Source organism: Crocodylus siamensis, chromosome 8, assembly GCF_052110815.1.
Source record: "Crocodylus siamensis isolate JL-2025a chromosome 8, ASM5211081v1, whole genome shotgun sequence".
Taxonomy (NCBI): Eukaryota; Metazoa; Chordata; order Crocodylia; family Crocodylidae; genus Crocodylus; species Crocodylus siamensis.
This window is the reverse complement of record NC_143402.1, coordinates 56413046-56431455: the sequence shown is the minus strand read 5'-3', so window position 1 is coordinate 56431455 and position 18410 is coordinate 56413046. Positions and strand designations below refer to the sequence as shown.

General features: G+C 58.3%; 2 protein-coding genes across 2 annotated transcripts; one reads left to right on the top strand and one right to left on the bottom strand.

Moving 5' to 3' along the window:
- Positions 1-4869: 4869 nt before the first annotated feature.
- On the top strand, positions 4870-11303 carry TNFSF9 (TNF superfamily member 9). Its single transcript, XM_090059964.1, has 3 exons — positions 4870-6562; positions 7404-7437; positions 9506-11303. Exons 1-3 carry the CDS (start codon positions 6350-6352, stop codon positions 9967-9969), a joined length of 711 nt encoding a protein of 236 aa, XP_089916090.1. The 5' UTR covers positions 4870-6349; the 3' UTR covers positions 9970-11303.
- Positions 11304-14557: 3254 nt separating this feature from the next.
- Positions 14558-18410, bottom strand: TNFSF14 (TNF superfamily member 14). Its single transcript, XM_090060249.1, has 4 exons — positions 18065-18410; positions 17201-17234; positions 16098-16139; positions 14558-15821 (listed from the first exon to the last, which is right to left on the bottom strand). Exons 1-4 carry the CDS (start codon positions 18281-18283, stop codon positions 15406-15408), a joined length of 711 nt encoding a protein of 236 aa, XP_089916375.1. The 5' UTR covers positions 18284-18410; the 3' UTR covers positions 14558-15405.

The window sequence follows — 18410 nt, the reverse complement described above, 5'->3', positions numbered from 1 at the left end:
GACGTCCCCACCCCCACTATGGGGCGCCCCCAGACCTGCCCCGACACCAGGCGGCGGCCGGTTTGAGCCCCGCTCGCGCTAGTCCCCCGTCCGGGGCTCCCAGTTGGCCCAGTATGAACCAGTGCTCCGCTTCCAGGCGCTGGGAGTCCCCAGAGAGAACCCGGGGTCCCAGCACCCCCCCGTTCCGCCCAAGAATAATAGTGGCAACCGCCAATGGCGGGGGCCTGCAGCAGGCCGGGACGGGGGCAATCCCCGGGGTGCAAGGTTCAGGGCAGGTGGGAGAAAGACCCCAGGCGTCCGAGATCGAAAGGACCCCCCTCCCAGGCCTGCGGGTTTGTAGGGGGGCATCGGCAGGGCAGGGGTTAAGGGCTTGGGGATCGGGGGGGTCACAGTTTGGGGCCTGTGCCCACTTCTTTCTCCCAGCAAACCCAGTATACTAGGCTGACTGGGGCGAGGCAGGGAGCCTGGACGCCTGGGTCCTCTGCCCAGCTCCCCCGGTCGCTGAAGGGGCTCTGGGGGTTGTTGGAGGGGGACTCTCTTTGTCTAAGTTTCCCTGAGCACCAGGCCCCCAGCCCTGCCCCAAGGCAGATGGGGAAACTGAGGCAGGCAGGCCGCAGGCCTGGGCTCTCCCCCATGCTCCACCCCGAAGCCAAGCGGATTCCTGGCGGGGCTGATGGAAGAGAGCGGGGGGACAATAGCGCCCCCATGGGGTCTGCCCTCCACCTGCTTCCTCAGGGCCCCATGAAACGGGTGTGATCCCGGCTGGGGAAACTGAGGCAAAGAGCCCTGCCCCCGCCAACCCTGCCGAGTCCTTCCAAGCCTTTTGCTGCACCCAGCTTCGGGGGGGCGGGACGGGACAGGACGGGGAGCGCAGCACGGAGCTCCCCCAGGCACAACCAGTCACGCCACTTTGGTCCCCAGGCCCCCCCCCGCTGGGGAACCAGGCACAGAGCCCTCTCCCTCCGCCTACTTCCTAGGCTGAGCTGGGATCCGCAGTGCTGGGAACTGCCCCCCAAGGCCGGGAGGAGGGGCTGAGCTCCAGCGGGGGGCGGATTGCTCTGAAGAGGGAACTTGGACCGAAACCAAAGCTGGGGGAGGGGAATCCTCCTCGCGTCACCGGGGAAATAACACTGGGGCCCAAGTGCTGCCCAGACCCCGGCTGGGATCCGGGGGTGCCGGGTGCTGTCCGGCCCCCGGCCGAGACTGGAGGCGCCAGCACTGGAGCAGTCTGCCCCTGCTCTCTTGTGCCTCACTCGGTCTTTCGGTGTCTGGGGGTTAGAGCAAGGTGGGGGCTGGGTCCTCTCCTAGCTCTGTGGGGGCGCTTTGCTTTTAGAGCAGAGACTTGCTACAGCCTCCCCCCGCCCCCTTCTCTCCCCACTCCCCCACGGCTGGCAGATGGGAGTGGGCCCCTCCCTTGTTCCCCAACTCCCTGCCTCAGTTTACCCACTGGGAGCCATCTCCCCCCAGCTCTCTCCTCCTTTGCTGGGGCTCCGCTAAGGTCCGGGAAGAGGAAGGTGGAAGCCTGTGTGAGCCTGGGACAGGAAGAGGAAGCAGGTTTCTGGGCTCCGTGGGAGTGGGTAATTCCCCTTCTTGGCCCCCCTTCCCCCCACGACCAGGGATTTTACTGTCCCTGGAGTTTCCTGCCCTCCCTGTCCTGGGGTTTCTTACCTGTCCATGTTAGTCTCAACCGCCTCCCCTCATCCCAGCCTGGGTTGTCTGGACAGCATGCAATGCCCCCGAGTCTTGGCCTGGGAGGGTTGTACAGAGCCCAGTGCTCCCCAGTCCCAGCCTGGGGGTTCTGGACAAGATGCAGCTGGCTCTGGGGAGGGGCAGTGAGTCTGGATTGAAAGCTGCATAGTTGCTCCGTGCTGAAAGGTGGCCAGCTCTGGGGTGGGACATAGTGTGGTCCAGAGAGCATCACAGCAAAGGTGAAGAGGAGTCAGTTGCTTAGCATTGGAGCTGCAGCCAGCCCTGGGGTGGGAGGTGGTATCATCCAGATAGGATGAGCAGGGGGCATTCACCCAGCACTGAAATGTGGTCACCTCTGGGATGGGATGTGGTGTCTCCCAAGGAGCAGAGCCTGGACACCTTGGTTGTATTCCAGCTCTGCAGGGGAGTGGGACTGAGTCGAGTCAGGACACCTCGGTTCTCTCCCCAGCTAGGAAAGTGAGTGGGACTGATTGCTTAGAGCAGGGGGCTGGGAGCCTGGATGCTCTCCCCAGAGTGCTGGAGCAGGGAGGCAGCAGCCAGGGATCCCTTCCTGGCATGGGTTGCAGGAAGCACAGAGGCTTCCCTGTGGGGGGCGGTTGGTGGTTAAGGGTGGGGGTGGTGCTGGGGAGTCCAGACTCCTGGGTTCCCCCCTAAGTAAGGTAGGGGGGGAAGGGAAGGGAGAAGTAGGGTCAAAAGTTTCAACTGCACGGCAGGGAGGCTGGACTCCTGGGTTCTACATCCCCAGCCCTGGCTCTGGGAAGGGAGTGATGTCCAGTGGTTAAAGCGCGGGGGGAGCTGGGAGCCCAGATGCCTGGTTGGGATCAGGGCCCGGGGTGACTGGTGCTGTACACTCACCGTGACACAGCCCAGCCAGGATTAGGGCCCCATGTGTCCAGCGCTATGTGACACACAGCCTGGTTGGGGTCAGTACTCCACAAATCTGACATTGTACATACATCATTACACACAGCCTAGCTGCGATTGGGGTCCCATGTGTCTGGTGCTGTACACACACTGTGATACACAACCCAGCTGGGATCGAGGTCCCATGCATCCAGTGCTGTACACACACTGACACACAACCTGCTGGGATCGGGGCCCCACATATCTTGCACTGTACACACACTGTGATACGCAGCCCAGCTAGGATCGGGCCTCGTGTCCGGTGCTGTACACACACCATGACACACAGCCTGGCTGGGATTGGGGCCCCATGTGTCCAGTGCTGTCTGTACACACACTGTGACACAGCCCAGCTGGGGCCAGGGCCCTGTGTGCCCAGTGCTGCGCACCGTATGACACACAGCTCGGGTGGGATCGGCACTTAATGTGTCCAGTGCCATACACGCACTGGCAGCCAGGGGAAAGGGAAGGAGGAAGGAGTAGAACAAATCTCCAGTCACTCGAGCCGCAGCTGGGAAACTTTCACCAGGGGAAGTTTTACCACTCCCCCACCCTTGCATCTGTGCCCTCCCCATGCTTCCAGCTACCACCACCCAGGCAGGTTCCTGGACAGATACCGGAAAGGATAGGCCCTGCTCCCCTGCAGCAAGGCAGTCTGGGTTAGGGCCTGCCATTTTCCAGGATGAAAGCCCTAGTACTGCTGCCCAGTCCCTGGTGTGAGCCCTTGGGGATCTGTTGCACGTGGGAGTAAGCAAGAGGTGGCTTTGCACAGGCATTGTATGAGAGGGATGGACTGTGGCTTCTCTCCCAAGGTGAGTCCTGAGTGCAGTGCATTGTGGGAGAATCACTATGGAGTGGGGATGCACCCCTCCCCCCACTTTCTTCCAAGAGATCACTAAGCACCTAATTCCCCTGGGCCTGTCATGCCATGTGCTGTACAGATTCCCCAGCCTGGGATCGGGGGTGCTGGGCACTGTACAGACCCCCCTCCCCCTGACAGGTTTAGCAGGGTACAGACCTCCCAATGGAGGATTGGGGGTGCCAGGCACTGTCCAGTCACCCCAAGCCAGGATCAGGCCGCGCCAGGCGCTGTACAGACCAACAGTAAACCAAGCCCCTGCACCTTAGAGCTCACTGGACTTGGTCCTTTCTCCTGCACACGTCCCTCCTTTCTCTCCCACACTCCTCCTTTCCTCACTCATCCTCTTCCCCACATCCTGTCTTTCACCCACTCATTCTTTCTTTCACGCTCATCCCTTCATTCTCTCCCACACACTTCCTCTGCCCGGCTCTTCCTGCCTCCCTCTCTCACACTGCTCTTTTCTTTCTGTCCCATTCAGCCCTTCTTTTTCTTCCACTGTTTCCTGCTTTCTCCCACGTTTTTCTTCCTTCTTGCTCTTGCTTGTGTCCCTTTCTCCCTTCCCAGGCTCCTCTTTTCTCTCACCCTGCTTGTTTCACATGTTCTCCCACACCCCTCCCTTCTTGCTTCCACTTGTTCCCTTTCTCTCCCACACTCCTCCTGCCTCCTTTTCTTTCACTTACATACTGCTTCTTCCTTTCCCATACTTCCCCTTGTTTCCTGCCACACTCCTTCCTTTATTTCTCTTCCCCTCCCTTCTTCCCTTCTCTTCCACACTCATTCATTCCTTGACACATTCCTATTTTTTCCTTTTTCATTCTTTCCCTCCACATTTGTCCCTTTGCCCCGTACCCCTTTCCTCCCCTCTCTTCCACACTCATTCATCCCCTCTTCCTCACTCCTCCCTTCATCCTTTTTTCTTCCACACTCTCCCTTTTTCTCTTTTCCCCTTCCTCCCTTCTCTTCCACTCATTCATTCCTTCTTCCACACCACCCCATCTTTCCTTCTCTCCCGACTCTCCTCCCTTTCTTTTACCTTCTTCCACTCTCCTCTTCTTTCTTCCCTCCTACTTTCTCACGCTTCTCCCTTTCCTTCTCTCCCCAGTCTCCTCCCTTATTTCACCCTCTCTTTCACCCTTCTCCTTTTCTCTCCTCCCTTCTTTTTTCCCTTTCACTCTTCCACACTCCTCCCTTTTCTTTCACTCCCCCCCTTTTCACACTCTTCTCTTCCCCTCCCTTCTTTCCTCCTCTTCTACACTTTCCTCCCTTCTTTCCTTCTCTCCCCCACTCTCTTCCCTTCTCTCTCACCCTCTCTATCCATAATCCTCTTCCACATGTTTACACTCCTCCCTTTCTCTCCCCACCCTCCTCCCTTCTCTTTTGCCCTCTTTCACTCTCCTCTTCTCTCCTCTCTTCCTTTTCCATCCCCTCCCTTTCTCTCTTCCTCCTTCCTCCCTTCTTTCTCATCTGCAGTGGTGGTTGCTGCACAGCATCCTAGCCATTGGCACGTTTGCGTCCCACTTTGACCCAGCCGCCTCGACAGCCTGTCCGTTCTGCCCCGGGGGGGGTGTTGAAGAGACCCTCTTTCATGCCTTCCTTGACTGTCCCCGCCTGCAGCCGCTCTTTGTCACCCTCGGGCCGCTGCTCCAGGTGCTGGGCAGGAGCTTTTTGGAGACCACCTACGTGTGCTCCTACCCGTACTGGGTGGCTGAGAAGGGCCCCGTCTGCCTGGTCAGCTTCTTACTGGGTCAGGCCAAGTTGGCCGTCCTCAAGAGCCGCTGAAACCGGCTTGCCGGGACCGGCTCAGATGATGCCCTGCGGCTTTTCCGCCTTCTGGTGCAGGCGTGCCTCTCGCTGGAGTTTGAGCATGCTGTGCTCCGGCGGGCGGTGCCACCTCTGAGACACGCTGGGCCCTTGAGGGAGCGCTGTGCCAGGTGGGGACGGCTGTCTCAAATACACGCTCTGATGTCATGACCGGTCTGGGTGACCGGGCTGGCTAGGTGTTGGACTATGATCTCCAGCTTGTGCCGTCCTGGGCCCTCAACAGGCTGCTTTTTTGCTTTCTTTTTGTGTGGGAGGTTGAAGGCTTTGTTACCTGTATGATTGGATGGAGCAGGGTACGAATCGTTTATCTATAGTTGTGACCGTGTGGCCGGCACTCCGGCCACATAGCTAGCATGTAAGGCATGACGTGAAATGTAGCGAAGGTGTCTGTCACGGTGTGATGTGTTGAATGCAGTGACATGGTATTCTTGGTTTGACAGTAATTTGTTTGGTTTTTCGCTTTGTAAGCGGCCACCCTTTTTGTATCCCTGAACCCCTGAATAAAGTAATTAAAAAGTCAAAGTCCACGCTCCTCCCTTTTGCTTTTCCATCCTCCTCCCTTCTTTCCTTCTCTTCCACACTCCTCTTCCCTTTCTCTCCCCGGATTCCTCCCTTCTTTCTTTTGCCTTTTCTTCCACCCTCCTCCTCTTGTCTCCCCTTTTCTATCGTCTTCTTTTCTTTCCTCCTTCCTCCCTTCCTCTTTTTCCTTCCTCCCTTCTTTCCCCCCACTCCTCTCCTTCTCTCCCCCACCCTGTCTTTCCTCTCCCACTCCTCCTTCCTTTCTCTCTTCCCCACTCCCCCTTCTCTTCCGCTCTTCTCCTTCCTTTCTCTTCCCCCCTCGTTCCTTCCACACTCCTCCCTTTCTCTCTTTCCCCTTCCTCTGCCCCCTCTTTCCTCCCCCTCCCTTCTTTCCTTCCTTGCTCCTTCCATCCCCCCGGCTCTTCCTGCCCGTGATGCTCGGAGCCGCCCGCGGAAACCCCGCGCCGCCCCCGCCGGCTCCGCAGCCCTTAAAGCCGCGGCGCCCGGAGCCGCCTCACCCCGCTCGACGCCGCGATGTCCCCGCAGCACCACAGCCAGCCCGGCCCGGCCCCGGCCCCGGCCCCGGCCCCGGCCCCCCTCGCGGCCCCCAGGCCCGGGCCCTGCCAGGCGCTGCTGCTGGCGGCGCTGGGCGCGCTGGGCGCTGCCTGCCTGGGGCTGGCGCTGTGCTCGGCGCTGCGCGTCTGGCCCCCGCCGCTGCCCCAGCCCGAGCTGCTGGGGGGCCTGCAGGTGAGCGGGCGCCGGGGGCAGCGTCTCTGTCTGTCTGCCGGGGGCGGGGGGGAGGGCTGTCCGACCCCAGGCTGTGCCCCCAGCGGTGCCAGGGAGCCTGTGCCTCAGTTTCCCCACTTGGAGGGGGGAGCAGGGAGGGAGATGGGGCGTCTAGTCTGTCTCTTGCGGGGCAGCACTGTCTGTCTGTCCCGGGGGCAGGTCTGTCCACCCTAGGGTTGCCAGCCCTCCTGGATTGCCTGGGAGCCTACTGGAATTGGTATGGATTTCCCCGTGGCTCTTGATGGTGGCGCGGCAGATTGATCTTGCGACTGGGTTAGCTTCAGTCAGAGTTGGCAACCCTAGTCCAACCCCAGGCTCTGCCCTCAGTGGTGCTAGGCAGTTTGTGCCTCAGTTTCCCCACCTGGTGGAGGGCAGGGAGGGAGATGGGGCTTGGAGATGGGGTGGGAGGGGGCAGTGTTTGTCTATCTGTCTTGTGGGGGGGTCTGTTCAACCCCAGGCTGTGTCCTCAGCAGCCCTGGGGGTGCCAGGGGGGTCCCTCAGTTTCCCCACCTGGAGAGGTGGGATAGTCCTGAGCTTGGAGATCTGATGCGGGAGGCGGGGGGGGGGGGGGACACCATGTCTGTCTGTCTGTCTAGGGAGGCTCTGTCCCCATCATCCTCTCCACAGTGGTGCCGGGATGCCTGTTTCCCCACCTTAGGTGGGGGGTGGTGGAGATTCAGTGTCTGCCTGTGTTGCTGGGCAGCTGCGGGCTGTGATCCTTGCTCCAGGCCCAGACCCCCTTCCCAACCCCAGCCTGATCCGAGCCCCTTCTAAAACTCCTTCCTCTCCCCTCTCTCTGCAGCACGTGTCTGGTGCCCACCTGCTTATCCAGAAAGGTGAGTAGCTCTAAGGCATGGCGGATGGGGTGGGGTGGGGCAGGTTACTGGGAGGACTGGGCCCCCATGGCCAGTAGCTGCTAAGCTGCCACCATGGCTCCTTTCCACTCCCTTCAAGGACTCCCAGCTCACACATACAGCACCTGCCTGTCCGTCTGTCCATCCGGCTCCACCAGCCCCTACCATTAGATCCAGGCTCAGCTCTTCCCCAATCATTCAGGCAACATCAGTGAGCACAATACAACAGCCCCGCTTACTGGGACCCTTGCTTTACGTTGCCTTCTACCCACCCTCCCTGCTTCCTTCTGGGCAGTTCTGGGACGGCAGGTAGCTTTAGTCTCTGCCGAGCCCCATTGTTGGAGCCACAGAGGCCTGCTGCATCAGGCGAGAGATCCTTTTTCTTTGCTGGCTTCCCCTGGAAAACTGTTATGGGCAGCTGCCTGCTTTGCTTCACCCCAGAGATGGCTGCATTTTTCAACCCTGGGCTGAGCCAAAGCAAAACAAAGTGTTCTTCCATGGTCTGAATCATTAAGGGCTGGAGGGAGAGTCAATGCATTTGGAGTCAACCAAAAATACCATATTGATTTATGTATAATGCTCACCGCCTTCCTATTAGGCATAGAAATATGGGGTGGGGTTAAAACAGGTGAAGAGTGGTGGGAAAAAATACATTTTGAGTCATTTGATTAATATACAACCCTTGAAAGGCACGTCCCATAGGCATGGGGTATGTGAGGACATACGGTAAATGGGGGAGCATTTCCCTTCCCTCTTCATTCTGAGGCTCTTGGCTCAACCACATGCATGTGTATAGGACTATAAATATTTATTTTCCGGTTTCAGCAGAACAGAAGGTTTCCGTGATCCCCTTCCTGCCTCCCAGTCTCACCCAGTATCATGGGTTGGGGGTGTAGAGAGTTGCTGCTTTCCATTGCAAGGTGCTGAGGCTGGCACACGGAGCGGGGTGGGGACTAGGGGGTGCCTGGCTCTGGGTGACACATGGGATTTACCCACAGAGCAATGCTGCAAAGCCCCCGTGTGGTCCAGTGCATTGGCCTTCAGTCTAGGCCCCAGAGAATTGCTGCCTGCTGCCCCCAGTATGATCCAGGCCCCTCCAGAGCAGGACAGGAATGCCACTTCATAGACAGGACCCTGCTTTTAAGAGACTCTCCTATGTGCCATTGGCCATGCAGGGGCTGTAACCTGTGGGAGACTCTCCTCTTGGCAGTATAGGGTACATGATACACAGTGGATCTATTCAGGGCCATGGAAGGGGACACTGGGTGTGAGAGCAAGCATGAAGGAATAATCTTTCGTCTGCTGTTCAAAGATGCTATGACGGGGGCTATGACAAACAGTGTCTCTATTCAGGTGTCCCCCTGGCTGCTGTAGCAGCTGTGCTCCACCCCAGTACTCCTGGGTTGTGGAAGGGGATCAGGTGTTGGAGGAAGCATAAGGGAGCCATCTTTTCCCTGCTGTTAAGAGACTCTATTATGAAGTGGCAGCAGTATGGAGGCTATGACACACAGATGAGCCATTCAGGTTTCCAGCCAGCAAGGGGCACTGTAGTGTTTCTGCTCAGACTGTGGACAGGGAAAATCAGGTGTTAGAGCAAGCATGAGGGAATCATCTTTCCCTTGCTGTTTGGAGACTTTCTCATGAGCTGGCAGCACTACAGGGGCTATGACACACAGCTGAGCCACTTAGATTTCCAGTCAGTAGAGGGCATCTCAGTGCTCCCAGATCTTGGAAGGGGATGGGATGTTAAAACAAGCATGAGGGAATTATCTCTCCCTTTGCTGTTAGGTGACTCCTACGAGCCATTAGCAGTACACAAGCTATGACACACAATACAGCTCTTCCATTTTCCAGCCAGCAGAGAGTGCAGTGATATTTCTGCTGCACCCCAATGCTCCTGGATCCTGAAAGAGGATTGGGTGTTAGCACAGGCACAAGTGGGGGTCTCATTCTCCCTGTGGTTAGGAGACTTTCCTATAAGATGATTGCAATATGGGTGCTATGACACATGACTGAATTAACCATCCTGCCTCTTTCTGTTCTCTTCCAGCTAGTTTACAAGACAGCCCAAACAACATTGAGCTGCAGTATGAGGAAGGCATCTATGGTGTGGTTCATAGCCCGGACTTCCATTACAACAAGGCCACGCACCAGCTGGAAGTCAAAGTCCCTGGCCTCTACTTGCTCTATGCCCAGCTTGCGGTTACCTGCGTGGTTGCCCGCTCCTGCCTGGAGAACAGCACCGTGGAGCTTCAGGTCCACGTGGAGGGCATCACCATGACCCCAGCCATCACAGTACAGCTGTTCTTGGCACCCCAGGCCGGTAAGGCCCCATCCCAGCTGTCTCTGGGTATGCGCTACCTCAAAGCTGGCACCCGCCTGGTTGCCCGCCTATCCACTGAGCCCCGAGCCCCGGAGACATGGCAGTTGGATCAGAGTGCTGGGAGAACCCGCAACTTCTTGGGGCTCCTCCGGCTGCCTGGTGGGGACTCAATGGACAGTGGGGGATTATGAAATTCCCCCTCCATCCCCACCAGTCACCGTCCGGGTGAAACAGAGATCTGGTGATGGATGCTAGCCGTTGGGATCCATGAACAATCAGCTGGTCAAGCCTATGCAGAAGATGCCAGGACCAATCGGGGGTGGGGGGGAGGGGCAGGAGGGGTATTCAGCTATACCCCTTCCAGTTCAACAAGCTGGCCCTGATCCTGACTGTCCTCCACCCCCTAGATCTGGCGGGGATGGGGAAATCTTTGACGGACATTGTTTTTTATTTATTATGTGTATGTGGGGGGGTTGTTTATAAGGTGGTAACATTGCAACAGTGCTGCTTTCCCTCCTGGCATGGATAGAGATTGGAGAGGGGTAAAAAAACCCCAAAAACTCAGGACCCCGGTGCCACCTTCCGCTGGTCGGATTCTTGGTGGCTCCGCTGTGTGTCATATGCCCTATAGGGCACAAAAGAAGGGAGTGTCTCCTTGAGGCAACAGTCTGTTTTCAGAGCAAACTGAGGAGAGGGGGAAGATTTATTTTTTCCCCCAGTCTCTCCTTTGGGCTCTGGTCATAGCATTACCAAGATCATCGTCACTTCCTCCAGCCTGGTTTCCCACTCCGGAGCAGCCCAACGGGGGTGGGTAACAGAGATCAGGGGCTAGGAGAAAGCCAAATACTGAGTACTTGAACCCAAAACTCTCCCCTGCCCCCACTTCCCTTTCCCCAGACTATTTTTTCTAGCCCAGGGAAGACCCAGCCTGGCTCGGGAAACACCCCATTTCCCTCCTAACTCCTCAGTTTGATCTGCTATGGGGTGGCCCTGGTTTTTGTTCTTGGTGGGGGCAGGGGGAGTGGATGAAATCTAGAGGACTGTGCTCTTACAGGCTTCCTGAAAGGGGCTTGGATTTTGCCTGTGGGTGGAAACACAAGTCTCGGCTGACGGGAGCTGCTTGAAACCTCATGGGGTTTTCCACGCCGAGGCGTTCTTCGTTCTTCGCAGCTTCTTGTTCATCTGAACCCTAAATGGTGCTAAAGGAATCTATATATTTTTCCACCCCCACGGACTGTTAGACCTCAGGGCGCCTGGTCTCTAGGGGCTGGGGAGGGGTGAAGTGCGTCTTCAGCCATGCTGTGGGTGCCTAAATCTCCGTTCCTCACCACTGTAGGCTCCCAAATCTCCATCCTTCCCCGGAAAGACCCCAGGCCCTTCATTCCCCTCTCTCCTGTCTTCAAGAACACTTCAGACTGGGTTTCTACCCCTTCTCATCTCCACAATGCACTTTACAGGGCTTTATTTATTGATGTTGTCTGGTGATGGGTGTAGCAGAAAGCTAATTAAAGTTATTTATCTGATTCTTAACCACATTGCATTGTAATGGTTTCCTGCTTCCCCTCCCCCGCTCCATCCTTATGGGAGCTGTGTCTTCTGCTCTCCTCTCCCCACCTCCCCTGCGTCCATCAGGACTTGTTTATTCAGTTATTTATCTTGGGTCATTATCATCAGGAGCCTTTGTCAAGCTCCTAATGCACTTGAGGCTCCAGGTTTTGGGGCCTGTCATCAGGGGATACTGGAGGGCATGGGGCAGGACCTAGAGCTGCCCTTACCCCAGTCCCCAGTAGGGAGGCTGGGGAAACTGAGGTAAGGTTTAATGGTCACAAACTACTGGAAGACTGTTTTAGACTGGACATAAGGAAAAACTTCTTTGTTGTCCTGCGGTGGGCAGATTGGGGTTGGGGGGGAGGGCAACTGCTCGCAGTTCTTCCATCTGTCCCATTTCCCCAGACCAGTCCCCGACTAGAGGGGGAACCCTGGATACACAGCCCCAGGATGTTCTACCCCAGAAGTGGCTGCATCAGACAGCTTCTCTCCCATCCTCATGCTTGCCAGGGGATCATCACAGGCACTCGGGGAAGTGTGGCATAGCGGTTGGAGCCACAGGGGACAGGTGAATGCAGGGGAGCTCCCTTGCAGGCATCCAGGCCCTGCTGCTCTAACCCCCAGCCCCACCTCCCAGCCTGACTCCAGCAGGGGGCTGAGGAGGGGACCAGGCCAGGACAGGGGCTGCTTGATCAGGCCCAGTCTATCCCCTGCCACTGCCTTTCTGTGTAGCCTTGGCCTAGTCACTTAGTCTCTCTCTGCTGGGGCTGGGGGTTGCTAGATCAAGGCTGGGGCAGGGGATCACAGAAGGGGGGTGGAACTTCCCTGACCGCCCCCCCCAGCCCTTTTCAAGTTTCTAATGCACCTGGGTCATCAGGGAAGAGGAAGAGAGGGAATCCCCATTGCCTTGTGGATGGACGGGAATCCCCCTGGAACCCCAGCCTGTGACATCATGGGGGGGTGGCTGTAGGAGGGATTAGATAGCATCTAGCCCTGCCCTCCCTCCAATAGTGGGCAGGAGTCACGGCTCTGTGCCATCACAACAGTGGGGAAGTCAAACCACATCCTCATCCGGTGGGTCCAGGCCTGTCCATCCTGCCCCACCCCTACAGCCTTGCTCGGATGGCTGGGTTCACCTTCCGATCCCACTGTTGCAGCCACCATGCCTCAGTTTCCCCCTGTCCCCCACCCTGGCAGCTGCAAGGGAATCATGACTGGGTCTTTGTACAGTGCCTGCAATGGCTGGGATGGACCAGGCCCTGCTGGTGTGAAGGGAGGGTGTGGGGCTTGTTCGTGGGCTCTGGACAGGGCAGCAATGGGGGCATCTGGGCCACAGATCAAGGCAGCCAGCTGGCTACTCCAGCCTTGGCCTCTGCCACCAGAGGGTGCCATAGGACTGAGAGGGGGAAGGAGCTGCCTGGAGTGGGGAGCTCCCAAGTGCCCTCCTCCCCCCATCACTGCCAGGGGGCACTGGGGAAATTGAGGCAAGGATCTGATTAGTCCCAGGGGTGGAGGCCATAATACAAGGCAGTGCCTCCCAAAGCTTGGGAGAGAACTCAGGTATCCGGGCTCTCAGGCCCAGCCCTAACATTCCACCCCAGAGGTGGCTGCATCAGGCTGCGCTTCCCAATGGGTCAGTACCTGGCTTGCCATGGGTTCATCACAGGCAGCTGAGGTAGTGTTGCCTAAAGGGTGGAGCTGAGATCTCCCCAGGGTCCAAGGTCAAAGGTCAAGAATTCAGGGATGAGCCTATAGCAGGTGTTGAGACCCTGTTTATAGGCAGAAAGCTCCTGAGAGGTGCCAGCCAGGCTTAGAGATAATTAGTGGCCCAGGTGGGCCAGCTAATGAGGGGTTGCGGCCCTGAGCTCACCACAGTCTGGTATGGGAGATGCAGCTGTGGGCTTTAGCTGGGGAGTGGGGAGCACCTGTTGGGGGGGGGGGGCTGCAGGTTGGGAGTGAGGGACACCACCAGGGCTGGGCAGGCAGAGAACTCCCCATGTAGGGGGGTTGCGATGCCCCATCAGAGCCCCTGTGCAGTCCGCTGTTGGACCCATGGCCCTGACGTCAGGCCTGGGGGCTGTTACCCACCCTGCCCCACCCCAGAGGCAGTTGCATCCCAGACCCAAGGGATGGATCTCTGCTGACCCCTAGTGCCCACAGCTGCTTCTTCATTCCCAGCACCATTGGGGACAGTCTCAGGGGTTGGGGGTAGACCTGTGGTGGGGCAAAGATGGCTCTCACAGGGTGAGAGGCAATGGGGGGAGGGTGGCATCTCTGCATCCCTGGCCCTGCCTTTTGTCAAGACTCTTGACCTCTGACCCTGGGGACAGCTCAGCTCCAGCCACTAGGCCACACTCCCCTGGCTCCCTCCCCAGCCTCACCAGTCTGGGAAATTGGGAGCAGACACAACCAATTGGGAGCCACTGGGAAGCAGGATCCCTGGGTCAGAGCCCTGGCCCAGGCTGGAGCTTGCCCCCTGGCACTCAGCTGCCCCCTCACCACCCAAGAGCATTTAAGAGGCCAAAGAGGGCAGATCGGGGCTGGGGGGCAGCTCATTCCAATATAAGCCAGTGTGGGGGGCACCCGGGGCTGGCAGCTGTGGGGCTGCGAGGGCTCTACTGGCTCAAGTGCCTGCTGCTGCATGCAGGTGCACACACCTGCATGTGTGTGATCTCAGAATGTGCTAAGCACATGCACACTCATGCCAGCACCTCTGCACAGACCCACGTGCAATCCCAGCATGTGCCAGACCTTGCAAACACACACAGATGTGCACAGGAATATTCCCAGCATGTGGCTGCTGCTGCATGCACATGCACACGTGCACACACACACACAATCCCAGCACACAGCACCTGCAAGCACACACATGATCCCAGCACATGCCAGTTGCATCCACACACAAGCACACATCCATGGCCACACGTGCATGACCATAGAACATGCCAGCTGTTATGTACACACATGTGCAAGCACACACAAGTCCAGCATGTGCCAGCCACTCCATGTACATGTGTGCATACGCACATGCCTGATCCCAGCACATGCATGCACCCACAGACACATGCATTATTCCAGCATGTCCCAGACCCCCACAGCCCAGGCTGTGCCCCTGCCTCCTGTCCTGAAGAACCCAGGTGTCCTGGCTCTGCCCCCACACCGTGTCCTGCATGGCACAGAGAAATCAGGCCATGGCTCAGAAATTACAGAACTTTTATTTCCAAGCTTGGGGGCTGCATGCAGCTGTAGGATCCCAATGCCTGGGGCAGGGAGGGGACTGGTTGCCTGCAGTGGGGGGGCGGGGAACAGGGCAGGGCAGGGCAAGGCAGGGCAGGGCACTGGAGCCAGCTCCATCGCCCCCCCCAACTCCCTGCCTCAGGCTTGGCTCAGGACTCAGGAGTGTGGGCTCCCTCGGCCCTACTGTCTATTCCAGAGTCATACAGAGAAGCCAGGTGTCTGGGTGCTCCCAGCCCTGTTATCTGGCTCCAGCAGGGGAAAGAACCTAGGTCTGGGCTCCTAGCCCTCTTTGCTCTAGCCACTAATTCCTAATTCCCACTCCCCTCCCACAGCCAGGTACAGAACCCAGGTGTCCGGGACCCCAGCCTTCCCCTTCTCTTCCCACAGCTGGTGAGTAAACCCAGGCATCCAGCTCCTGTTCCCAGAGAACCCAGGCATCTGGGAGGCAGCCTCTGACCCCATCTCAGAGCATGAATGCGCCAAAGGTGGAGTGGGAGCCAGCGTGTGCTCCTGGAGAACCCAGGCACCTGGAAGAAGGTGACCGTGGGTGGTTCAGAATATGATGGCATTGAAGACAGAGCAGGCGCCATCATGGACCTGCAGCAGGCATCCTGGCTCCTGCCCCAGGGAACGCAGGTGTCTGGGCCCCTGGCGAACCTAGGAGTCCAGGAGGTGGCAGCTGTAGGTGGCTCAGAGCATGAAGATGGGGTGGGCGCTCTTGTGCACCTGCAGCAGGTGTCCAGGCTCCTGCCTCAAAGAACCCAGGTGTCTGGGTCCCGGTGAACCCAGGCATCCAGGGGGCAGTGAACACAGGTGTTCAGGCAGTGGTGGTCATAGGGGACTCAGAGCATGAAGGCGCCGAAGACAGAGCGGGTGCCGTCGCGCACCTGCAGCAGGTGCCGTGGCTTTACGTCCACGTAGAGGCGGTCGTGTGGCACTAGGTGCACGAGGCCGCCCAGGGCGCTGCCATGGGCCCAGAGCGAGTGGTTGCTGGAGCTGCAGTGGGGGGCCAAGAGCCGCTGCAGCAGGAGCAGGGGCCCTGGGTACCGGGGGGTGGTCTTGTAGACTCTGTGGGTGGCGGAGGTCACAGCACAGGCCTCTGACACTGCCCGCAGCTGCACAACTGAGTAGACGTAGTAGTGCCCAGGCTGGTGGCACACCAGCGCGCCCTCCTCGTAGCCCAGCCCCCGCACGAAGGCCCAGTCCTTGGTGCTCTCCCACAGCAGCGCTTTGCCTCCCTTCGTCGTGTTCTCTGAGCCTGGGTGGGGAGGGAGGGAGGGTGAAGGACCCAGGTATCCGGCCAGCCCAGCTCCACCCTGCCAGGTCTCTCACCTCCCAGAGACAGATGGACCCCAGGAGTCCAGGCTCCCAAACCTCTCCAATCCCCCCACCCCAGGTCCCCCTTCTCTTCCAGAGCTGAGGGGAGAACCTGAGCATCTGGGCCCCCCCGCTGCCCCTGCACCCTCCCTTCCCTCCCTGCCCGAAAAGGAGAATGGCTGTGCCCTCGTGTTAGTGCTGCAGGTAATGAGCTTACCGATGAGATGAGCTGCTGGCTTCTCGGTCTGCAGCATCCGCTCTGGAATGGAAACAAGGGAGATGGCAGTGAGACCAGCCTGGGCCCACAGGGCTCAGAGCCACCCAAGTGCCCATTGTGGTCCCCTCACTCTTGCTCCCAGAGGAGACTCTTCCCATGGGCAGTTCAGGGGCTCGGAAACATGGTAGTGCAGTGCCAGGCTTGGCCAGCAAAAGATGCTTGCTAGGTGCTCTATATGGTGGGGAAACAGGCACAGGGAACACTCCCAGCCCTGCCGGTGCCCCTCACTCCCAACCCGCAGCCCTGTCTCCCCCCCTGCCCTGCCGGTGCCCCTTACTCCCAACCTGCAGCTCCCTGTCTCCCCGCCCCGCCTTGCCAGTGCCCCTCACTCCCGTCCCGGAGCCCCATCTGCCCCCTGCTGTGTTGGTGCCCCTCATTCCCAACCCACAGCCCTGTCTCTCCCCCTGCCCTGCTAGTGCCCCTCGCTCCTGACCCGCAGCCCCTGCCATTTCACATCAGATGTTTCCTTTCCAAACCACTTGCTTTGTAAATTTTTTCCCCGCCCAACAAAGCTACTGACTGTCTCTGGGCCCTGACCTGGGACTAAAAATATCCCCCTTCTCTCCTCGTCTGTCATCAACCTGTTATAATTAACCCCAATTTGCTCCACTCTGACAACGGAAGGTTTGAGGCAGCTGGTAACCAGAGGAAGTGGAGGGGGGTGGGGGTGCAGAAAGAAAAAGGGGGGTGGCTAGTTATGGGGCAGGAGGCCAGGACCTGCTCTTGGGATACGCTTCAATCTCATCCCCTGGCAGACAGCATATGTATGGTGTCACAGATATGTTCAAGGTGCCCTAAATTGCCCCATGTTCAGCCCCTTGGCGGCACCATAAAATGGCTGTCCAGCTACGAAGATGCTCCACATTTTAGGGGACTGCCAGGCGCAGACACAGACCCCCGCCCCACCAAAGTTGTGCATCCAAGCCTGTGTGTGTCCTGGTTTGCACAACTCCCCACACACATGCGTGTGTGCGTGTGCCCGACAACTAGGCTTGGACCCAGGCCAGGGGCCTCCTGGCTGGCCAGGGAATAGTGGCACCTACCTTGTATGACTTTCTCAGCAAGGGCCTCGGCAGCCTGAAATGGATGGTAGGAAAAGAGGTCAGCAATGTTCAAAGCATAGCACAACAGCCTGGCTACACACACAGCCTGCGCAACATGGTGTCAGTACACACAACTCAGAGCTAAGATGAGCCGAGTCTGGCAGAGACGAGTCCACCCCAAATCCCCCAGGCCTGTTTCTATCCAGCTAAAATGTCCCTGTCTCAGCCCACACACACACACAGCACACACGCGTGCAGGCCCAGAGAACCCAGGCATCAGCCCTGCTACCCCAAGCATCTGACCTACACACATACACATGCACACGCACAGAGCCCAGGTGTCCGGGACACATAGGCACACACACGGAATGCAAGTATTCAGGATATGCACGTGCGCACGTACACACACACACACACACACACACACACAACCACACAGAGTGAGATGTGTACCCCTCTCTCCAGCAGTGTCCCCCACCTTCTCCGCCCTGCACACTGCCACACATGTAGCTTCAGCCAAGCTCACTATCACAGGTATGCAGATATCTCCCAACGCATGTGCATGCGTGTGCACACCAATGCACACACCTGCTATCACACACAACACCAGGCAAATACACACAACACCCCCCCCTCCAATTACACCCCCTCTTCAACCATGTTCACACACATACAGCTGCCATTACACACAATGCCAGGTAAATTCATACACACATACACACCATCACACCCCCCTTCAGCCATGTTCACACAGACACACGACCCCTGCTCTACAGCTAAGCTCACACTCAACTCTTTACTGGTTACCCCAGCCCCTGGCACACCCACCCCGCTCCCATCCCTATCCCCATCCCCAGGACTCACCGCATGTGCTGGCACCTGCCCCAGCACCCCCTGCAGGCGCAGCAGATAGTAGCCCTCCACAGCCACGCCAACCAGTGCCAGGCTCACCAGGGCAGCCAGGACCAGCTGGACAGGTGAGCACTGCCGGGTGTGAGGTTTCCTCCGGGGGGGCACGATGGGGATCCTGTCTCCCTGCCCCTCCACAAAGAAGACTGAGGGGTAGATCACACCGTCGCCCATAGCCCCACAATGCCGGTTGGGGGTGCTCGGCCGTGGCCTGGACGGTGGCACGGCAAAGCAGGTCACACGTTGGCCTCCTAGACTCTTCCTTGCCTTCAGGGTTATGTAGTGGCACCCTGCAGGCCCT